The sequence below is a fragment of the Herpailurus yagouaroundi genome, unplaced genomic scaffold (genome assembly GCF_014898765.1).
Source record: "Herpailurus yagouaroundi ecotype Mexico unplaced genomic scaffold, PumYag 182, whole genome shotgun sequence".
NCBI lineage: Eukaryota > Metazoa > Chordata > Mammalia > Carnivora > Felidae > Herpailurus > Herpailurus yagouaroundi.
This window is the reverse complement of record NW_024412413.1, coordinates 59,014,374-59,030,836: the sequence shown is the minus strand read 5'-3', so window position 1 is coordinate 59,030,836 and position 16,463 is coordinate 59,014,374. Positions and strand designations below refer to the sequence as shown.

Here is a 16,463-nt window from a genome sequence, read left to right as displayed (position 1 = left end):
CCAAGAGGCCCCACAGAGGCGGCAGGTTGGCACAGGACCTAGAAGTGGAAAGGCCAGGGAAGGACAGCCCAGACACAGGGCAGTGCTTTGAGCAAGAGCCAAAGGAAGGAGTGCTATAGGCGGGGAAGGACTATGAGGAGCCTCCCCCATGCCCGATCAAAGGGCTCTTGTGAGCAGGAGCAGGCCTGGGGAGGAACCTGGAAGCGAGGCTCAGGTTGCAAGGGAGTCCAGAGCATGAGTCAGGAGAACCTGGGAGGAAATACCCGGAGGTGGTGCTTGCCCCTGGTCTCCACCTGCCCTGTTCTCCTGTAGGGGCAGCCCCCACTCCCACTGTGTGGGCCTCTAGTGAACCACCTCCTCCCCTTAGAAATCCTGGCCCACACGTAAGCAAAACTGTTTTCCCCAGAATTCAGCAGCACTTGGAATGTTTTCCCAAAGCTTTGCTAGGAAACTAAGGGACAAACAAAACCCAAAAGCAGCTACTTAGAAATGGTGAGTGCACCGACTAAACCTAGATTCCTTAGCCTGATATCACTCGAGGCCAGCCCCAGCCCAGCCTGCCTGGCCCCGCAGACCAGCACAAGGGTCCTCTGTCCCTGGCCTGCCTCACCCTGGCCTGCATGTACCTGGCTCATGACAAAGATCCTATCTGCCCTCTGCGACCCTTGGCAACTTTACCTGTCTTGGGCTGGCCTCAGGGCCTGTCCCTTATGGGCCTGGAACCTCCGTGGAAGGGTGATGCTCCTGGGCACCCCTGCCTGCCTCCCACCCCCAATCCAGAGATGGTGGAGCTTTGTGACTTCAGAAGCTCCTTCATGGCTGCCCACCAAATTCCTTTGCTCTGAGCCTAGGCTCAGCAAATGGCTTTTGGGAACCAACGATGTGCTGAGGATCAAGGGGAGGGTGAGATGGACATTGGCTCTGCCCCAGGCATATTTGATGCTAGCCATGAGGCTGTAGGGAGCTTTAGGAGTGTGTAAGAAGGACCTGACCTGGGCCGGATATCAAGGAACGTGTCCTCAAGGACTCCCAGCTGAGCTGAGGTCTGGAGGATGACAGGGGTGAAGTAAATCCAGGGCAGGGTGCAGGAGAAAGAGCTGAACTGTCTGGGAGAGGCCCTGTCCTGGCCAGAAGGAGCGAGTGCCTTGGAGGAATTGGGGGGGCCAGTGTGATGAAAGGGGCAGGGACCTCCTGCTGAGCCTCCCCTACAGCTGGCCCCAGTTCCCAGGTTGCTCCCAGTTCTGGCTGCTGACAGCCTGCCCCTCAGGACAGCCCCTTCTCCCTGCCCTTCCCTGCCAGCCACTTCCTGGGAGTGGTTTTACCAAACCTGAAATCCTCAGTTGTAGGACAGTCATTCTTCCACATATAACAGTTTGTCATGGTAGAAGGAAAGCCACTTCCCACTGCAGAGTGAACTGGGCTCTACCTGAGGACATCGAAGTCCCTGGTTGGGCACCAACAAAGCAGGGAGGATGACTCTAGCAGCTGTCCCTGGCATACCCATTTCTCCTATGGAAGCCAGAGACAGATGCCACCATCCTTGATGGCGTCATGCCACCATCCAAACTCCCATTCTGATTCCAAGAGCCATCCAGAACCCCACCCCTTCCCCCAGGATGGGCGCCTTTAAAATCAGAGACTTATCCTCAAGAGCTCCCAGTGGCTAGGGGATAGCCAGCACCTCCCTAAGTGGAAGCATAGTGGCAGGAGGCCATAGCTCAAATATGCTGGAGAGGCTGTGGAGGGGGTGTTAAGAAGAGACCTGGAGAGGTTTGAGGAGACAGGTCCACCAGCCAGAAGACAGCTCTGTGTCCAGAGCAGCAGAGGGCAGAGGGCATGGAAGCATGCGGTGGGGTGGGGAGGCAGGGGTAGGTCCTATGAGACAGCCAGAGAACAGATGTAGCTAGATGATTCTCAAACTCCAGGGTGTATGAAGCTTGCCTGGGGAGTGCTGGAAAGTGCTGGTTCCCTGGCCCCAGAATATCTGGGACAGAGGACCCAGGAATCAAGATCCAATGCAGGTGGTCTGAAAACCACACTGTCACACCTAGTGTAGTGCCTGACCAGCCCTGAAGTCATCCGCACCCATCTCTGGAGCCTCACCACCCCCAAAAGGAGCACAGGCAAGGCCCGATCTTACCACCTCCTTTACTGAGAGGAGGCCAAGGTGTAGAAACGAGAGGCTGGTTCAAGGTCAGAGCTTGGAAGGAGCAGAGCTGGGATGAATGTCACATGATCAGAACTGAGCCAAGCGTTCTTGAAATTCACTTTGATATACGGGTGCTTTGGATTACAAGCATGTTTCTGGAACAAAATACGTTCGCAAACCAAGGTTTTACTATAATATGAAATACTCATGTGGCATCTACCAGCTGTCACTAGATGAATATTAACTCTTTTAACCCTTAAACCACTCTATGAGGCAGGTAATAGTATTATCCCCACCTCATGGAGGATGAAACTGAGGCACAGAGAAGTTAAGTCACTTGCTGAGGTTCCTAACTTGTACGTCGTGGAGCCAGAATGGGAACCCAGAGCCTGACTTACTTGGCTACACTGTCTCTCAGTAAACACAGATGGCCGTTTCACAGACACTGAGAAGTACGTGTGCACACATACACACGCACCGACTATGCAGCAGCTGGGCCCTTCCTGGGCACCGGGGCTGTGTTGGCCTGGGTGGCTGTGAGGTGGCCTGCTGTGCTGGGATCTGGTTCCCACCCTGGCTGACCCTCAGGTTCTGGTCGACTCCTTGCCCCAGCCTGGGCCCTCCATGGCAGACTCCCTGGCTTTGAGTCCTGATCCCCGTGGCCCTGTCTTCCCCCAGCCTGATGTTCTGGACCAACTGGAACGAGCAGCACCCCAGCATCATGCGGGCGGCCCTGTCGGGGGCCAATGTCCTGACTCTCATCGAGAAGGACATCCGCACCCCCAATGGCCTGGCCATCGACCACCGTGCCGAGAAGCTCTACTTCTCCGACGCCACCCTAGACAAGATCGAGCGCTGCGAGTATGACGGCTCCCACCGCTATGTGAGTCTGTGGGGCAGATGGAACGGGTGGTACTGGGCAGGCTAGGATCAGGGGTCAGGGGACGGCTGGCTAGCCAAAATGGAGATTGCCTGGGCACAGAGCAACAGAAAGGAAAGCCACGTGATGGGAAGATTTGGGAGAAGAATGAGGCACTGACATTGCCGCTTAGCTGTGTGGCCTTGCGCAGCCCTCATCCTGCCCAGGCGTGGCTTCCTCATCAATTAAATGAGGACATGGCAAGATTCCCCTGCAAGTCTTCCCATTCTGCAGCTGTGTCCAGGGATCTCGGCCAAGGCCAGGCACCCCCACCCCTGGGGCCAGCTGCAGGGGGTTGGATTTGGGACAAGAGGCCTGAGCCTACCTGTGACGGGCTTAGTGCTGTCGCCACAGGTGATCCTGAAGTCCGAGCCAGTCCACCCCTTCGGGTTGGCTGTGTACGGGGAGCACATTTTCTGGACCGACTGGGTGCGGCGGGCTGTGCAGCGGGCCAACAAGTACGTGGGCAGTGACATGAAGCTGCTGCGCGTGGACATCCCCCAGCAGCCCATGGGCATCATCGCCGTGGCCAATGACACCAACAGCTGTGAGTGGGGCCACTACCACCAGCCTTGCTCTCCTGCCCCTGGTGCCAGCACACACACACACACACACACACACACACACACTACACCCTGGTCCTGTTCTCCCACAGCCTCCACGTGCAGACATACAAGTGTACACGCTTTCACCCCCAAGAAACCCAAAACACCAACACTCCTCTACTCCAGCTCCCTCAAGACATCTGTGCGTGCGTGCACATGTATGCACCCTCGTAGCACACCACAGTTGGTCTCACCTGAATCTTTGACACCCCAGCACATGCCCTAGCCATTCTTCCCCCCAAGAGCCACACGTGCTCCCAGAGCCTGATCAGACACACGCGCCCCAGGCTCTGCCTACCCCACACTGTGCATGCACGTGCATGTGCACAGAGACGCTCCCACATTGGGCCTGCCTGGCTGAGGGGCCCCATACAGATCCACAGCTTTTCCATGCCTCTCACACACACTCCAAGGCCCACCACTAGGCTCCTTCGACTTGACTCTCCTCAAAGCACATGGCGAAGCCCACGTCACCCCCCGCCCCAAGAGCACACACACCCTCAACCTCAGCCCCAGCCCCAATACTCCCACTGGCCCTGCCTTAGTACCTTTTCTGCTCCTCCAGCCATGTGCCATTGTGCCAGGGCCAGGGCTAGGAAGCTCAGTGAAGCTATGTGAATGGGTGTGGGCATTTTGTGTGTGCACAGCTGGGGAAACTCTTAGCCCGCTGTCCTCTGTCCTTGTTTCAGGTGAGCTCTCCCCTTGCCGCGTCAACAACGGGGGCTGCCAAGACCTATGTCTGCTCACTCACCAAGGCCATGTCAACTGCTCCTGCCGAGGGGGCCGCATCCTCCAAGAGGACCTCACCTGCCGGGGTGAGAGAGGGAATGACAGAGGACAGACACTGGTGGGGGGACCCTGGGCACACAGTGGGGACCATCTCCTCCTAGACTCCAGTAGCCCACCCTCGTGAAAACTTTTATCTAGGAGAAACTGAGGATGACCTCAGTTCTGGGGGACAGGGGGTAGAGACATTCGAGGCCGCAGGACCCTGGCTTACGAAGCTCCCTCCACATCACCCCCACAGCTGTGAACTCCTCTTGCCGAGCACAAGATGAGTTCGAGTGTGCCAACGGCGAGTGCATCAACTTCAGCCTGACCTGTGACGGTGTCTCCCACTGCAAGGACAAGTCTGATGAGAAGCCATCCTACTGTAGTAAGGCACCTCCTCCAGCCTCTGTGCCCCAACCCTCCTCCCTTACCCCTGGCCTCCAGAGTCGACCACCTCAGCCCCCAGCGGGGCAGGGTGTGGGAGTGAGGGGAGCAAAGCTCCGTGACCCACTCCACAGCTGTCCTAAAGGGCAGAACCACCGCTAGCCCTGTGCCAGCCCCTGAGCAGTTTGTCAAGGGAACAAATGCATGACATCTCATCAGAGGCAGCGCCTCCCCTGTCGCTGCCGCTGACTGCTGGCCCGCTCCCCGTCTGTCCGCAGACTCACGCCGCTGCAAGAAGACTTTCCGACAGTGTAACAACGGGCGCTGCGTGTCCAACATGCTGTGGTGCAACGGGGCGGACGACTGTGGGGACGGCTCGGATGAGATTCCCTGCAACAGTGAGTGGGACCCGGGACCTGGCCCTCAGACCCCCACCTCTGCCACGCCCTGCCCTTGCTGAGCTTTGGTTCCCAGGCCCCACGGGGTCTGCTTCAGCGTGCTCCACGGTGGGCCTGGGCAGGTGCTTTGGGCCAGGAGCTCTGGCCTGGGGTCTCTTGCCCCCAACGTGGAAAACTGCGGCCTGATGGTCTGGGGGTGGGTGCTGTTCTAGAGACGGCCTGCGGAGTGGGAGAATTCCGCTGCCGGGACGGCACCTGCATTGGGAACTCCAGCCGCTGCAACCAGTTTGTGGACTGTGAGGATGCCTCCGATGAGATGAACTGCAGTGAGTGACACCCCTGCCTGGGTGCCTCGTAGTCTCTCTCCCGTCTCGCTCCCTTGCCTCCTGCCTGGGGCTCCTCCCTGCCATCCCTTTGGCCCACGTGGCGGCCTCTGTCACCCTCACAGCCTGTGTGGCCCCTGCCCTAGGCCTGGGCTCCCTGGGGTGAGTGGAAGGGGTGGACAGCACCCCCTCCCCCAAAGGACACCGTGCGACTTTCTAAAACACCAAGGCCACTGTCAGGCCAGCAGCTGCCCCGGGAGGGAGTGTGGAGGGAACCTCGGTTCACCCCTCATCCCTGCCCCCACCAGGCGCCACTGACTGTAGCAGCTACTTCCGCCTGGGGGTGAAAGGAGTGCGCTTCCAGCCCTGTGAGCGGACCTCCCTCTGCTATGCACCCAGCTGGGTGTGTGACGGTGCCAATGACTGTGGGGACTACAGCGACGAGCGCGACTGCCCAGGTCTACACCAGCCTTGGGTCAGATGCACGGCAGGCGGCGGCCCCCCCAGGGTGGCAGCGCCCTCATGCTTCCCTCTCCCCCTAGGAGTGAAGCGACCCAGATGCCCCTTGAATTACTTTGCCTGCCCCAGTGGGCGCTGCATCCCCATGAGCTGGACGTGTGACAAGGAAGACGACTGTGAGCACGGCGAGGATGAGACCCACTGCAGTAAGTGACCACAGGGCCCACCCACCCGAGCTGGGAGCCCAGAGAACCCACGGCGGGCAGGGGCTTCACCAGAGTTACTGAGTCACTGTCCACACCTCACCTTTTAGTTCCCTCCCAGGAAATGTCCTCCTAGGAGAAGGGCACCCAGGGCCTTAACCCCAGGTCCCACCCCCAGGGGGGAGGGGGCATCTCTCTAGCTCATGCTGACCCCACAGAGGGATGCCTTGGCATGCACCCTACACCTGCCTGCCCAGCTCAATGCTGTGCCATCCCCTCCCCCCATCTCACTTTGGCTTCCAACTGCCCCAGACAAGTTCTGCTCGGAGGCCCAGTTTGAGTGCCAGAACCATCGGTGCATCTCCAAGCAGTGGCTATGTGATGGCAGTGATGACTGTGGAGATGGCTCAGATGAGGCGGCTCACTGTGGTGAGAGGTGGCTGGGATCGGGTCGGGGAGGTGCTCCCGGGAGGGACAGAGCCCCCCCATGCCACCTGCACGTGCACATGCCCTACTACAGGAGGGATGGACGGCACAGTGGTGGGAATGTCACCCCCGCTGCCCGGCCAGCTGTGCCTGCTCCCAGCGGCTCCCTGTTCCCCCCACAGAAGGCAAGACGTGCGGCCCCTCCTCCTTCTCCTGCCCGGGCACCCATGTGTGTGTCCCCGAGCGCTGGCTCTGTGATGGTGACAAGGACTGTGCTGATGGTGCCGACGAGAGCATCGCGGCTGGCTGCTGTGAGTGGCAGGGGCCATGAGGAGTGGGGCGGGCAGCAAGCAGCTACAGTCTCTCTTTGCAGTAGGGAAAACTGAAATCAAGGAGAGGAAGTGCTTCAGCAGGGGTCCCTCGGGCAGTCAGTGGCAGAGCCCTGTCTACAACCCACATGGGTGTCTGGACCCTCCATCCAGTGCTCTCTGTCCACTCTGCCACTCAGACCCCACCAAGGTCCCGTGTGACAGTCATCAGCTAGTCGGGGGGAGCTGAGGGGCCATGTCTGTCTCTGTCCGTAGTGTACAACAGCACCTGTGATGACCGCGAGTTCATGTGCCAAAATCGCCAGTGCATCCCTAAGCATTTCGTGTGTGACCATGACCGTGACTGTGCCGATGGCTCCGACGAGTCCCCTGAGTGTGGTGAGCCTGGGGCCTCCCAGGGGGTGGCACCAGGGGTGCGCCCTGCCCTCCCTACGCCCAAGCTCCCAAACTCACCCGGCCCCTCCTCCCCCAGAGTACCCAACGTGCGGCCCCAACGAGTTCCGCTGTGCCAATGGGCGCTGTCTGAGCTCCCGCCAGTGGGAGTGCGATGGGGAAAATGACTGCCACGACCAGAGCGACGAGGCCCCCAAGAACCCGCACTGCACCAGCCCAGGTGGGCCCGATGCACGGCCCCCTCCCCACCCTCCATCCCTGGCCCAATGGCCCCCTGACCTGCCCCCCCACCCCCTGCAGAGCACAAGTGCAACGCCTCCTCGCAGTTCCTGTGCAGCAGCGGGCGCTGTGTGGCCGAGGCGCTGCTCTGCAACGGCCAGGATGACTGTGGTGACGGCTCGGATGAGCGTGGCTGCCATGTCAACGAGTGTCTCAGCCGCAAGCTCAGTGGCTGCAGCCAGGACTGCGAGGACCTCAAGATTGGCTTCAAGGTGTGCCCCACCCCGGAGTGGGAGCTTCCACTCACCCAAGGCTGGCGGGAGCTCCTTTCTCCACCCCTTGTCCTTTCATTTGTTCGTTCATTCAACAAGGGCTCATTCAGCACCTACTCTGCCAGGTAGTGCTCTGGGCACTTGGGGACACAGCAGAGGAATCAAAACCTTTACTTGGTTGGGTTCTGCATCCCCTTGGAAAGTAGGGCCAGCAAGGGCTACGGGAGAAGGAGGGGTGTGCAGATGTCAGGCAGGCGCCGAAGTCCAGGCGTGCAGGTCAAGGGAGAGGCCAGACAGGAGCCCAGAATCTGGGAGTTATGAGTCTGGATAGGCTCCTCAATGGAGCGCGTGTAGATGGCCTGTGCTCAGCCACACCAGTGGCAGGGAGGTGATGGGGGACTGGCAGAGGAGCCTGAGAAGGGGCAGCTGCTGGCGTGGGAGAAGAGCCGTGTGAGGAAAACCTTGGAGGAGGCGCACCACCAGCTCTGTCAGATAATGCTCACAGGTCACATAAGATGAGGCCTGAGCATCGACCTCTGGGGAGAGAAACCGGGTGGTCATCGGTCACTACAGTGGTTTAGCTGAAGTGAGAGCCAGATGGCTCAGTATCTGTTTGCTGCCTGCCTCCTGCCCCTCAAGGCTGGGCTTCCCCAGCGGAGCCAGCCAGCCCCCAGGGGTGGAGGGAACCAGACCTCCAGGCTCCAGGGTGGGAGGCTCCGACCACAGCCCCTTCCCCAGCCCAAGGCTCCCTGTGCCTGCAGTGCCGCTGCCGCCCCGGCTTCCGCCTGAAGGATGACGGCCGGACGTGTGCCGATGTGGATGAGTGCAGCTCGACCTTCCCCTGTAGCCAGCGCTGCATCAACACGCACGGCAGCTACAAGTGTCTGTGTGTAGAGGGCTACGCCCCCCGAGGCGGCGACCCCCACAGCTGCAAAGCGGTGACTGGTGAGACGGGCACGTGGAGGGGGTCAGATGGCTCAGGCAGCTGGGGACCGGGGGTGCCAGAACATGCCCCAGCTGGCAGCTGAACCAGGACGCTCTGTCTCCAGATGAGGAGCCATTCCTGATCTTTGCCAACCGGTACTACCTGCGCAAGCTCAACCTGGACGGCTCCAACTACACGCTGTTGAAGCAGGTGCCAGAGCCGGCCCTCCTCACCCCCACACCTGTCCCCAGGCCCGGAGCTATCTTCCCTTCCCCGCCCAGCCCCCTCATCCTCCCCACTTGGGCCCATGTTCGTCACCTCCTACTCACTCCTCCAGCCACCGGTGTCCTGACTCTGTAGTCATCCCCCACCCCCCACATCCAGGGCCTGAACAATGCCGTCGCCTTGGACTTTGACTACCGAGAGCAGATGATTTACTGGACAGACGTGACAACCCAGGGCAGCATGATCCGAAGGATGCACCTTAACGGAAGCAATGTGCAGGTGAGGCCAGGGGCAGCCCACTCCTCAGCAGACAAACTAGGCGTCGGGGGCCAGAGATCCAGCCGCAGGGTCCCTCCCCAGAGGGCTCGCTGTGTTTCAAGGCCATCTCCCCTTCACCCATGGCATCCCACTGAATTATTTCCTCCTCTTCCTTCCCCACGAAGTCACTGCCTAACTCTGCTTGTCCTGGCTTCTTCCTCTCCTCCAAGCTCAGAGAGTGAGGTCTAGGAGATTCCTCCTGCTTTTCCCTCATTATCAGTAGCTTCCCCCTTATGGCTGCCCTCTCTTAAATTCACGCCCCTAGGCACTTTGGGGTTTGGGGTGCAGTAGCTCTCCTCTGGAGACCCCTCTCCTATAGCCTCAGCTGACACTAGGCCTGGGCCTGGGCATTTTCCATCCATTGTCCTCCCTGCAAGCTGGGGGAGGAAGCTGTACTTCACACTTGGGGGTTGCTGGGCCCCCAGAGAGACTGAGGGTCGTACCCCTGGCCTTCTTCTTTCCCTGCCTCTGCCCACAGGTGCTGCACCGGACAGGCCTCAGCAACCCTGACGGGCTGGCTGTGGACTGGGTGGGTGGCAACCTGTACTGGTGCGACAAAGGTCGGGACACCATCGAAGTGTCAAAGCTCAACGGGGCCTACCGGACGGTGCTGGTTAGCTCTGGCCTCCGTGAGCCCAGAGCTCTGGTGGTGGACGTGCAGAATGGGTACGAGGGCAAGGAGGGTTGGGGGAGCCCTTGAAGCAAGCAGTATGCTCAGGCATCCAGGCCCAGCCTCCCTGCAGGCTCTTGGTGGGACCAGTTGCTGGATCTCTTGGGGCTCACTGCCCACCCACCTGCCAGGTACCTGTACTGGACAGACTGGGGTGACCACTCACTGATCGGCCGGATAGGCATGGATGGGTCTGGCCGTAGTGTCATCGTGGACACCAAGATCACGTGGCCCAACGGCCTGACACTGGACTACGTCACCGAGCGCATCTACTGGGCTGATGCCCGTGAGGACTACATCGAGTTTGCCAGCCTGGATGGCTCTAATCGCCACGTCGGTCAGTGTGCCAGTGAGGCTGCCTGGGCACAGCAGCTCTGGGGGTCGGGGGTGGGGTCTGGAGCTACAGAGGATCAGGCCTTTGGGGCAAGAATAAGGTTAAAAGTCAGACAGCATGGTCTGAGAATGGGGATCTCCCCAGGGGAATGGGGATCCAGAGCACCCCGATGTACGCCCCCCTGGACAAGCCCAGGCATGAGGCCACCATCTGAAGGAGAAAGAGAAGTTACTTCTCATGCACAGTTCGGGGCCCCGAGAAAGACAGGAGTAGGATGCCTGGGGTTGGGATGCTTCGGCACAGGGCATCCTCTAATATTACAGAGCAGGAACCTGCTGTCAGAAAGGCCTGAGTTTGAGTTCCAGCTTTGCCACTTAGCTGTGCGACCTTGGGAAGCCACTTAACCATCTGGAACGGGGGCTGGCGCCCACCTCACAGGGTTATTGTAGGGTTAAGGATGTCCGGTAGGGAAGGCGCTAACCGGCTGCTGGGCCCATTCCCTCCCCGTCTGCAGTGCTGAGCCAGGACATCCCACACATCTTCGCACTGACCCTGTTTGAGGACTACGTGTACTGGACCGACTGGGAGACAAAGTCCATCAACCGAGCCCACAAGACCACGGGCACCAACAAGACACTCCTCATCAGTACCCTGCACCGGCCCATGGACTTGCATGTCTTCCACGCCCTGCGCCAGCCAGATGGTGAGCAGTCAAGGGGTGGGAGCCAGCAAAGAGTGAGCCTGGCATGGGGGGCCCCCGGGGAAGGATATGGCCCAGCAGGATTGGTTCTTCTCTAGCACTGCCTGAGCAGTGCTTGCCAGACACTGGGAAATTAGGGAGGCTATCGACAGGCTCTCAGGAGCTACAGCCCAGCCTGGGTCCATCCCAGGAGTCTTGTAGCAGCAAGCCCCTGAGGCCAGTCCAGGTGCGGACCGCCCAGGCAGGACCCCAAAGGCAGGCGGGACGTACCCGAGGGAGGGCACAGGTGAGGCAGCATATGAGGCTGCAGGGCTGGCCTGATCCTGGGACCTCAAGAAGAGTCGTCTCCCTTCTCTGGCTTCAGCTCCTTCCTAAAGGAGTAGGATTTGGATCTGTCCTGCCTCTGCCCAGAATAGAGTGGGCTAGGCAGCCTTCAGAAGACCAGAAAATGTGGCATCAGTGAGTGCCGCCCTCATTCTGCCAGAGGGCAGTGGCTCAGGGGGCCCTGACCCATATACTGGGTCCAGTCGGCTGCCCGTTAGCCACTTTCTCTCTGGCAGTGCCCAATCATCCGTGCAAGGTCAACAATGGCGGCTGCAGCAACCTGTGCCTACTGTCCCCCGGTGGGGGCCACAAATGTGCCTGTCCTACCAACTTCTACCTGGGCAGCGATGGGCGCACCTGTGTGTCCAACTGCACAGCAAGTCAGGTGAGGCTCTTCCCCTTGACCCCCATTCACCAATGCCTCGTTCCCCCAACCTCCACTCCTCCTCGGACCCCAACACCCGCTCTAATGTCCTCACGCATCTGGTTTTCCCACGCTAACACCCCCACATTTCTTGCCTACCTCTTGTCTCCCCACAGCAATATTTTTATACCTGTCACCTCACACAAACACCCCCACACCCTAACCCTGACCTTCCCTTACCAGCACCCCCCACCCTGGCCCCCACACAGATACCCCATCACCTGGCCTTCCCGCACTCCTCATACCCCAACCTTCCATCCAGCTCAGCACCTCCACAAATTACCCTGGTCCTCCCGCTTCTTTGAAACATCACAGCCCCCCAAAAGAAAGTCTCCTGAGTTTCCCCAGACCCCCACCAACCCCTCTTGCCCCCACCTGCCCTCCAGTTTGTGTGCAAGAACGACAAGTGCATCCCCTTCTGGTGGAAATGTGACACAGAGGACGACTGTGGGGACCACTCAGACGAGCCCCCGGACTGTCGTAAGTGCCCAGAGCAGGGGTGGCAAGAGGGTCCTGCACCGGGGGCAGCCTGACTCTGCAGGCTCTGAGTGGCCATGCCCAGCCCCAGCCTTTCTGACTCTGCGGCTCCCCTCCTGGCAGCCGAATTCAAGTGCCGCCCAGGACAGTTCCAGTGCTCAACAGGCATCTGCACGAACCCTGCCTTCATCTGTGACGGGGACAACGACTGCCAGGACAACAGTGACGAGGCCAACTGCGGTAAAGGACTGCCCAGCCACTGTCTGCCCTCCTCCCTCCCCCCTTCTCCTTCCCCGGAACTTGGAGGTTTCCTACTAAACTCCAAGGACAAGGAAGCTCAGCCCACAGCAGCCTCCTCTCCAGGCTGGACTCCTGCTGCTTTAGGCCCTGAACCTGCATGCTCCCACTGAGGGGATGAGGTGCCCCCTCGCTGCTCCTGAATCCTCTACCCCCCATTAGTTACCTCACCTTCCTCCCTACCTCCCACAGATATCCACGTCTGCTTGCCCAGTCAGTTCAAGTGCACCAACACCAACCGTTGCATCCCCGGCATCTTCCGTTGCAATGGGCAGGACAACTGTGGAGACGGGGAGGATGAGAGGGACTGCCGTGAGTGCCCGGGGCTGTGGGCAGGGAGCGGGGTGGCAGGGAAACAGACACAGAAACACACTGCACACTGAAGTCTACCCACCGCTTCTCTGGGCCATGTGGCTGTCAAGTAATGTTATTAGATGGGTGACATAAATTATACAGGGTGTGACTTGGTTTGCTGGGAAAAGGTGCAGATTCAGAAAACAAAAAGCACCAAAATTGGAGGTAAACTGTCCGTTTCTCCTAAGAAATTTCCGGTGGGACCAGGGCCAGGGCTTGGAAGAGGGAGAAGACGGTGATCTCAAACTGTGGTGGGGGAAAAATGGGCAGGTCCTCATTCTCTCCCCCTACCCTGCAGCCGAAGTGACCTGTGCCCCCAACCAGTTCCAGTGCTCCATCACCAAGCGCTGCATCCCCCGAGTCTGGGTCTGTGACCGGGACAACGACTGCGTGGATGGCAGCGATGAGCCTGCCAACTGCAGTGAGTTGCCTGGTGCCCCCAGAGCCCACCTTCCCTCCACTGTGTCTGCTGTTCCCACCTCGTCCCCACCCCGGGTGACCAGCGGCCACTGCCTTGCCCTCCCGGCGCACTCCTGCAAGGATCCTCCCCCTCACCACCAGCCGCCCCCTTGCAGCCCAGATGACCTGTGGAGTGGATGAGTTCCGCTGCAAGGACTCCGGCCGCTGTATCCCCGCTCGCTGGAAGTGTGATGGAGAGGACGACTGTGGGGACGGCTCCGACGAGCCCAAGGAGGAGTGTGGTGAGCTTCCCCAGACCCCGCTCTCAGGGGAAGGCAGCCGGCCTGGACAGGACTCAGGCCACCTGCTGACTGGGGCTCAAGCTGCCTGGCACTCGGCTTCCCGTGCCCACCACCCCCTGCCTGATTCCCCGTCCCTGCCTCCACCGGCACTTCCTCAGCACATACCCGCGCAGAATCTTCTCTGCCTGCCTAACAGAGGGGACTCCGTTAATCCCCTCCCCCAAGCAGCTCCTCCCACTCGTGTGCCGCAAGGCCCCATAACCTCCTCGAATCTCAGAACACTGCTTGGCCTCCCTCCGCTGATCTTTCTCCCACTCCTGGCCATCCTGCCCATGCCTGTCTGAAACCCTCGGGCCTGTCCCCGCTCTGTCCCTGACTGCCCCGATGTTTGCCTCCCAATCTTGCCTCCCCAGACGAGCGCACCTGTGAGCCCTACCAGTTCCGCTGCAAGAACAACCGTTGCGTGCCAGGGCGCTGGCAGTGCGATTATGACAACGACTGTGGGGATAACTCAGACGAGGAGAGCTGCAGTATGTCCCCCCACCCCCTGCCCCGCCCCACCCCCACAGACCTGGGGCTCCTCCCTTCTCAGCACCCCTGTCCCCACCAGGCTGGCCGGTGCAGGTGGCTGCCTCCCAGGGCTGGGGGTCAGGTGCCCCCTCCCTGTTCACCCCACCCCACCCCACTCCATGTCGTGTATTTGAGTTTGTGCCATTTCACCTCATCTCATGTTTCTCTCCATTTTCACACTGTCCTCTTGGGGTTGCAGAGGTAGGTGTCTCTGATGTGCCCCTGCTCCCACCACACCCCCTGCCACTGCCCCAGAGCCCACCCGTCCGTCCCCGTGCTATGCCTCAGCCCATCATCCTTTACTGGCCTCTCCCTAAACCCTGGTGCTTGTCTTAGTGGTCTTGTCCCTTTCCTCTTCCCCTCGACCCCCCACACACAGTCTGTCCCAAGGGCAGAGCCAGGGACCCATGCCCTCTCTCGTGTGTCTGCCCCAGAGGGGTAAGTGTGAGCTCCCTCTGTACCCAGCTGATCCCATGAGGGCAGCCAGTTGGCTGGTGTGGTCATTATGCCAGTCAACTGTGGCTTTCAGGGACACAAGGACGGGTGGTATTGTTCTGCCAAGGGCTGGAGATACTCCAAGGGCTGAGTCCCTGTGCCCACCCTCCTGGGGCGTGTTTCTCCCCTGTCCTTCTCCAGCCCCTCGGCCCTGCTCTGAGAGCGAGTTCTCCTGTGCCAATGGCCGCTGCATTGCTGGGCGCTGGAAATGCGATGGGGACCATGACTGTGCAGATGGCTCAGACGAGGTGTGTAGGGAGAGGAGAAGGAGGGAGGGATGGCCTCAGAAGAATCAGGACAGAGCTACAGGGGTGCCCCGATCTGACCAGGATGCTTGCTCCTGTGCCCGCAGAAAGACTGCACCCCCCGCTGTGACATGGACCAGTTCCAGTGCAAGAGTGGTCACTGCATCCCTCTGCGCTGGCGCTGTGATGCGGATGCCGACTGCATGGACGGCAGTGATGAGGAAGCCTGTGGCACTGGCGGTGAGGCCCTGCCACCACCCCCCACCCCACCATGTGGCCCAGTCATTCACCTCATTCTTTGTCTTCTATAGTCATTGTTCATACAAAAAATATTTCTTAAGCACCTGCCATGTGTCAGGCACCATTCTAGGCGTTGGGGATATAGCAGTGAACAACACACAGGGCCTCTGGGTACACGTTGGGACAGGTTGTTCCCTCCACAACGGCACTTAGTCAAGGGGCCAATTGGACCAAAATCCAGCAGAAACCTGTTGGCTGTGTCCACCCAGACTCCACCCCACAAGTTCCTACAGGGCAGTCGGCTGCCCTGACAAACAGAGTCCTTGTTCACTTTGCTTTCCGGGAGCAACGAGACAGTGCCTGCCCCTGGCTAACCTGGCTGGGCTCAGTGGCCCGAGGCCACACTGTGAAGCTTGGGTAAGGGAAGCCTGGGGCTTAGAGCAGAGACCCACCCAACAATGAGGACAGACTTCCTGGCTCTGCCTTGATAGTCTGGAACCTGGGTCTCCTGACTCCCAGCCCAGTGCTCCTCCTTTCTGCCTGCCATGAACTGCAGTAGGCCCCAGTGCCCTGCCACAACCACTGGAGAAAGAGGGCACTCTTGGCCTCTCTGTACACACTTCCCCAAAAAGGCCTCTTCTCCCCTAAATACCAGAGGAGGCAGTTCTGCTCAGCTGCCCAGCAGGTATAAAGGTAGGAGACCTGGGTTCATTCTGGTTGTACCACTGCTTGCCTGGTGACCCCTCTGGGCCACCTCCTGTGGTGGGAAGGGCCTGGGCAAGATCCTGCCCCCCAGCAGCCAGCCTGGGGCTCAGGGCTCATTTTTGGCTCTTTGCACGCCCCCGGCGCCCAGTGCGGACCTGCCCCCTGGACGAGTTCCAGTGCAACAACACGCTGTGCAAGCCGCTGGCGTGGAAGTGCGATGGCGAGGACGACTGCGGGGACAATTCAGACGAAAACCCGGAGGAGTGCGGTGAGGCTGGGGGGGCGGGGCCCAGGGCAGGGGGCGGGGCTCTCATGCTCCCCGGGCGCTGCAGGCCCGCCCCCAAGGCTGATTCTGGCTCTGTCCCCTCCCACCCCTGCAGCCAGGTTTGTGTGCCCTCCTAACCGGCCCTTCCGTTGCAAGAACGACCGCGTCTGCCTGTGGATCGGGCGCCAATGCGATGGCACCGACAACTGCGGGGATGGGACTGATGAGGAGGACTGTGGTGAGCAGGGGGCCGGTGGAAGCAGCCTGGTGGGGCGGGGGTGATAGTTTGGGTACTGCACAGTAGGTGGCGGCGGGCCAGGTGGAAACTCGGTGGGGGGGGGGGG

General features: G+C 60.1%; 1 protein-coding gene across 1 annotated transcript in view; it reads left to right on the top strand.

Moving 5' to 3' along the window:
* The window catches only part of LRP1 (LDL receptor related protein 1), an 82,354-nt gene that overhangs the window by 57,852 nt on the left and 8,039 nt on the right, over positions 1-16,463 (top strand). The window contains exons 43-72 of the mRNA XM_040490431.1: positions 2,828-3,032; positions 3,423-3,615; positions 4,363-4,488; positions 4,701-4,829; positions 5,107-5,226; positions 5,439-5,552; positions 5,858-6,007; positions 6,092-6,214; positions 6,524-6,640; positions 6,820-6,948; positions 7,222-7,344; positions 7,439-7,579; positions 7,660-7,850; positions 8,612-8,795; positions 8,900-8,985; positions 9,160-9,279; positions 9,797-9,984; positions 10,120-10,325; positions 10,837-11,025; positions 11,583-11,731; positions 12,157-12,250; positions 12,371-12,487; positions 12,737-12,856; positions 13,197-13,319; positions 13,474-13,599; positions 14,013-14,129; positions 14,806-14,912; positions 15,017-15,149; positions 16,003-16,122; positions 16,235-16,397. Coding sequence (XP_040346365.1) covers positions 2,828-3,032; positions 3,423-3,615; positions 4,363-4,488; positions 4,701-4,829; positions 5,107-5,226; positions 5,439-5,552; positions 5,858-6,007; positions 6,092-6,214; positions 6,524-6,640; positions 6,820-6,948; positions 7,222-7,344; positions 7,439-7,579; positions 7,660-7,850; positions 8,612-8,795; positions 8,900-8,985; positions 9,160-9,279; positions 9,797-9,984; positions 10,120-10,325; positions 10,837-11,025; positions 11,583-11,731; positions 12,157-12,250; positions 12,371-12,487; positions 12,737-12,856; positions 13,197-13,319; positions 13,474-13,599; positions 14,013-14,129; positions 14,806-14,912; positions 15,017-15,149; positions 16,003-16,122; positions 16,235-16,397 — 4,203 coding nt within the window. The remainder of the gene's footprint in view (positions 1-2,827; positions 3,033-3,422; positions 3,616-4,362; positions 4,489-4,700; positions 4,830-5,106; positions 5,227-5,438; positions 5,553-5,857; positions 6,008-6,091; positions 6,215-6,523; positions 6,641-6,819; positions 6,949-7,221; positions 7,345-7,438; positions 7,580-7,659; positions 7,851-8,611; positions 8,796-8,899; positions 8,986-9,159; positions 9,280-9,796; positions 9,985-10,119; positions 10,326-10,836; positions 11,026-11,582; positions 11,732-12,156; positions 12,251-12,370; positions 12,488-12,736; positions 12,857-13,196; positions 13,320-13,473; positions 13,600-14,012; positions 14,130-14,805; positions 14,913-15,016; positions 15,150-16,002; positions 16,123-16,234; positions 16,398-16,463) is intronic.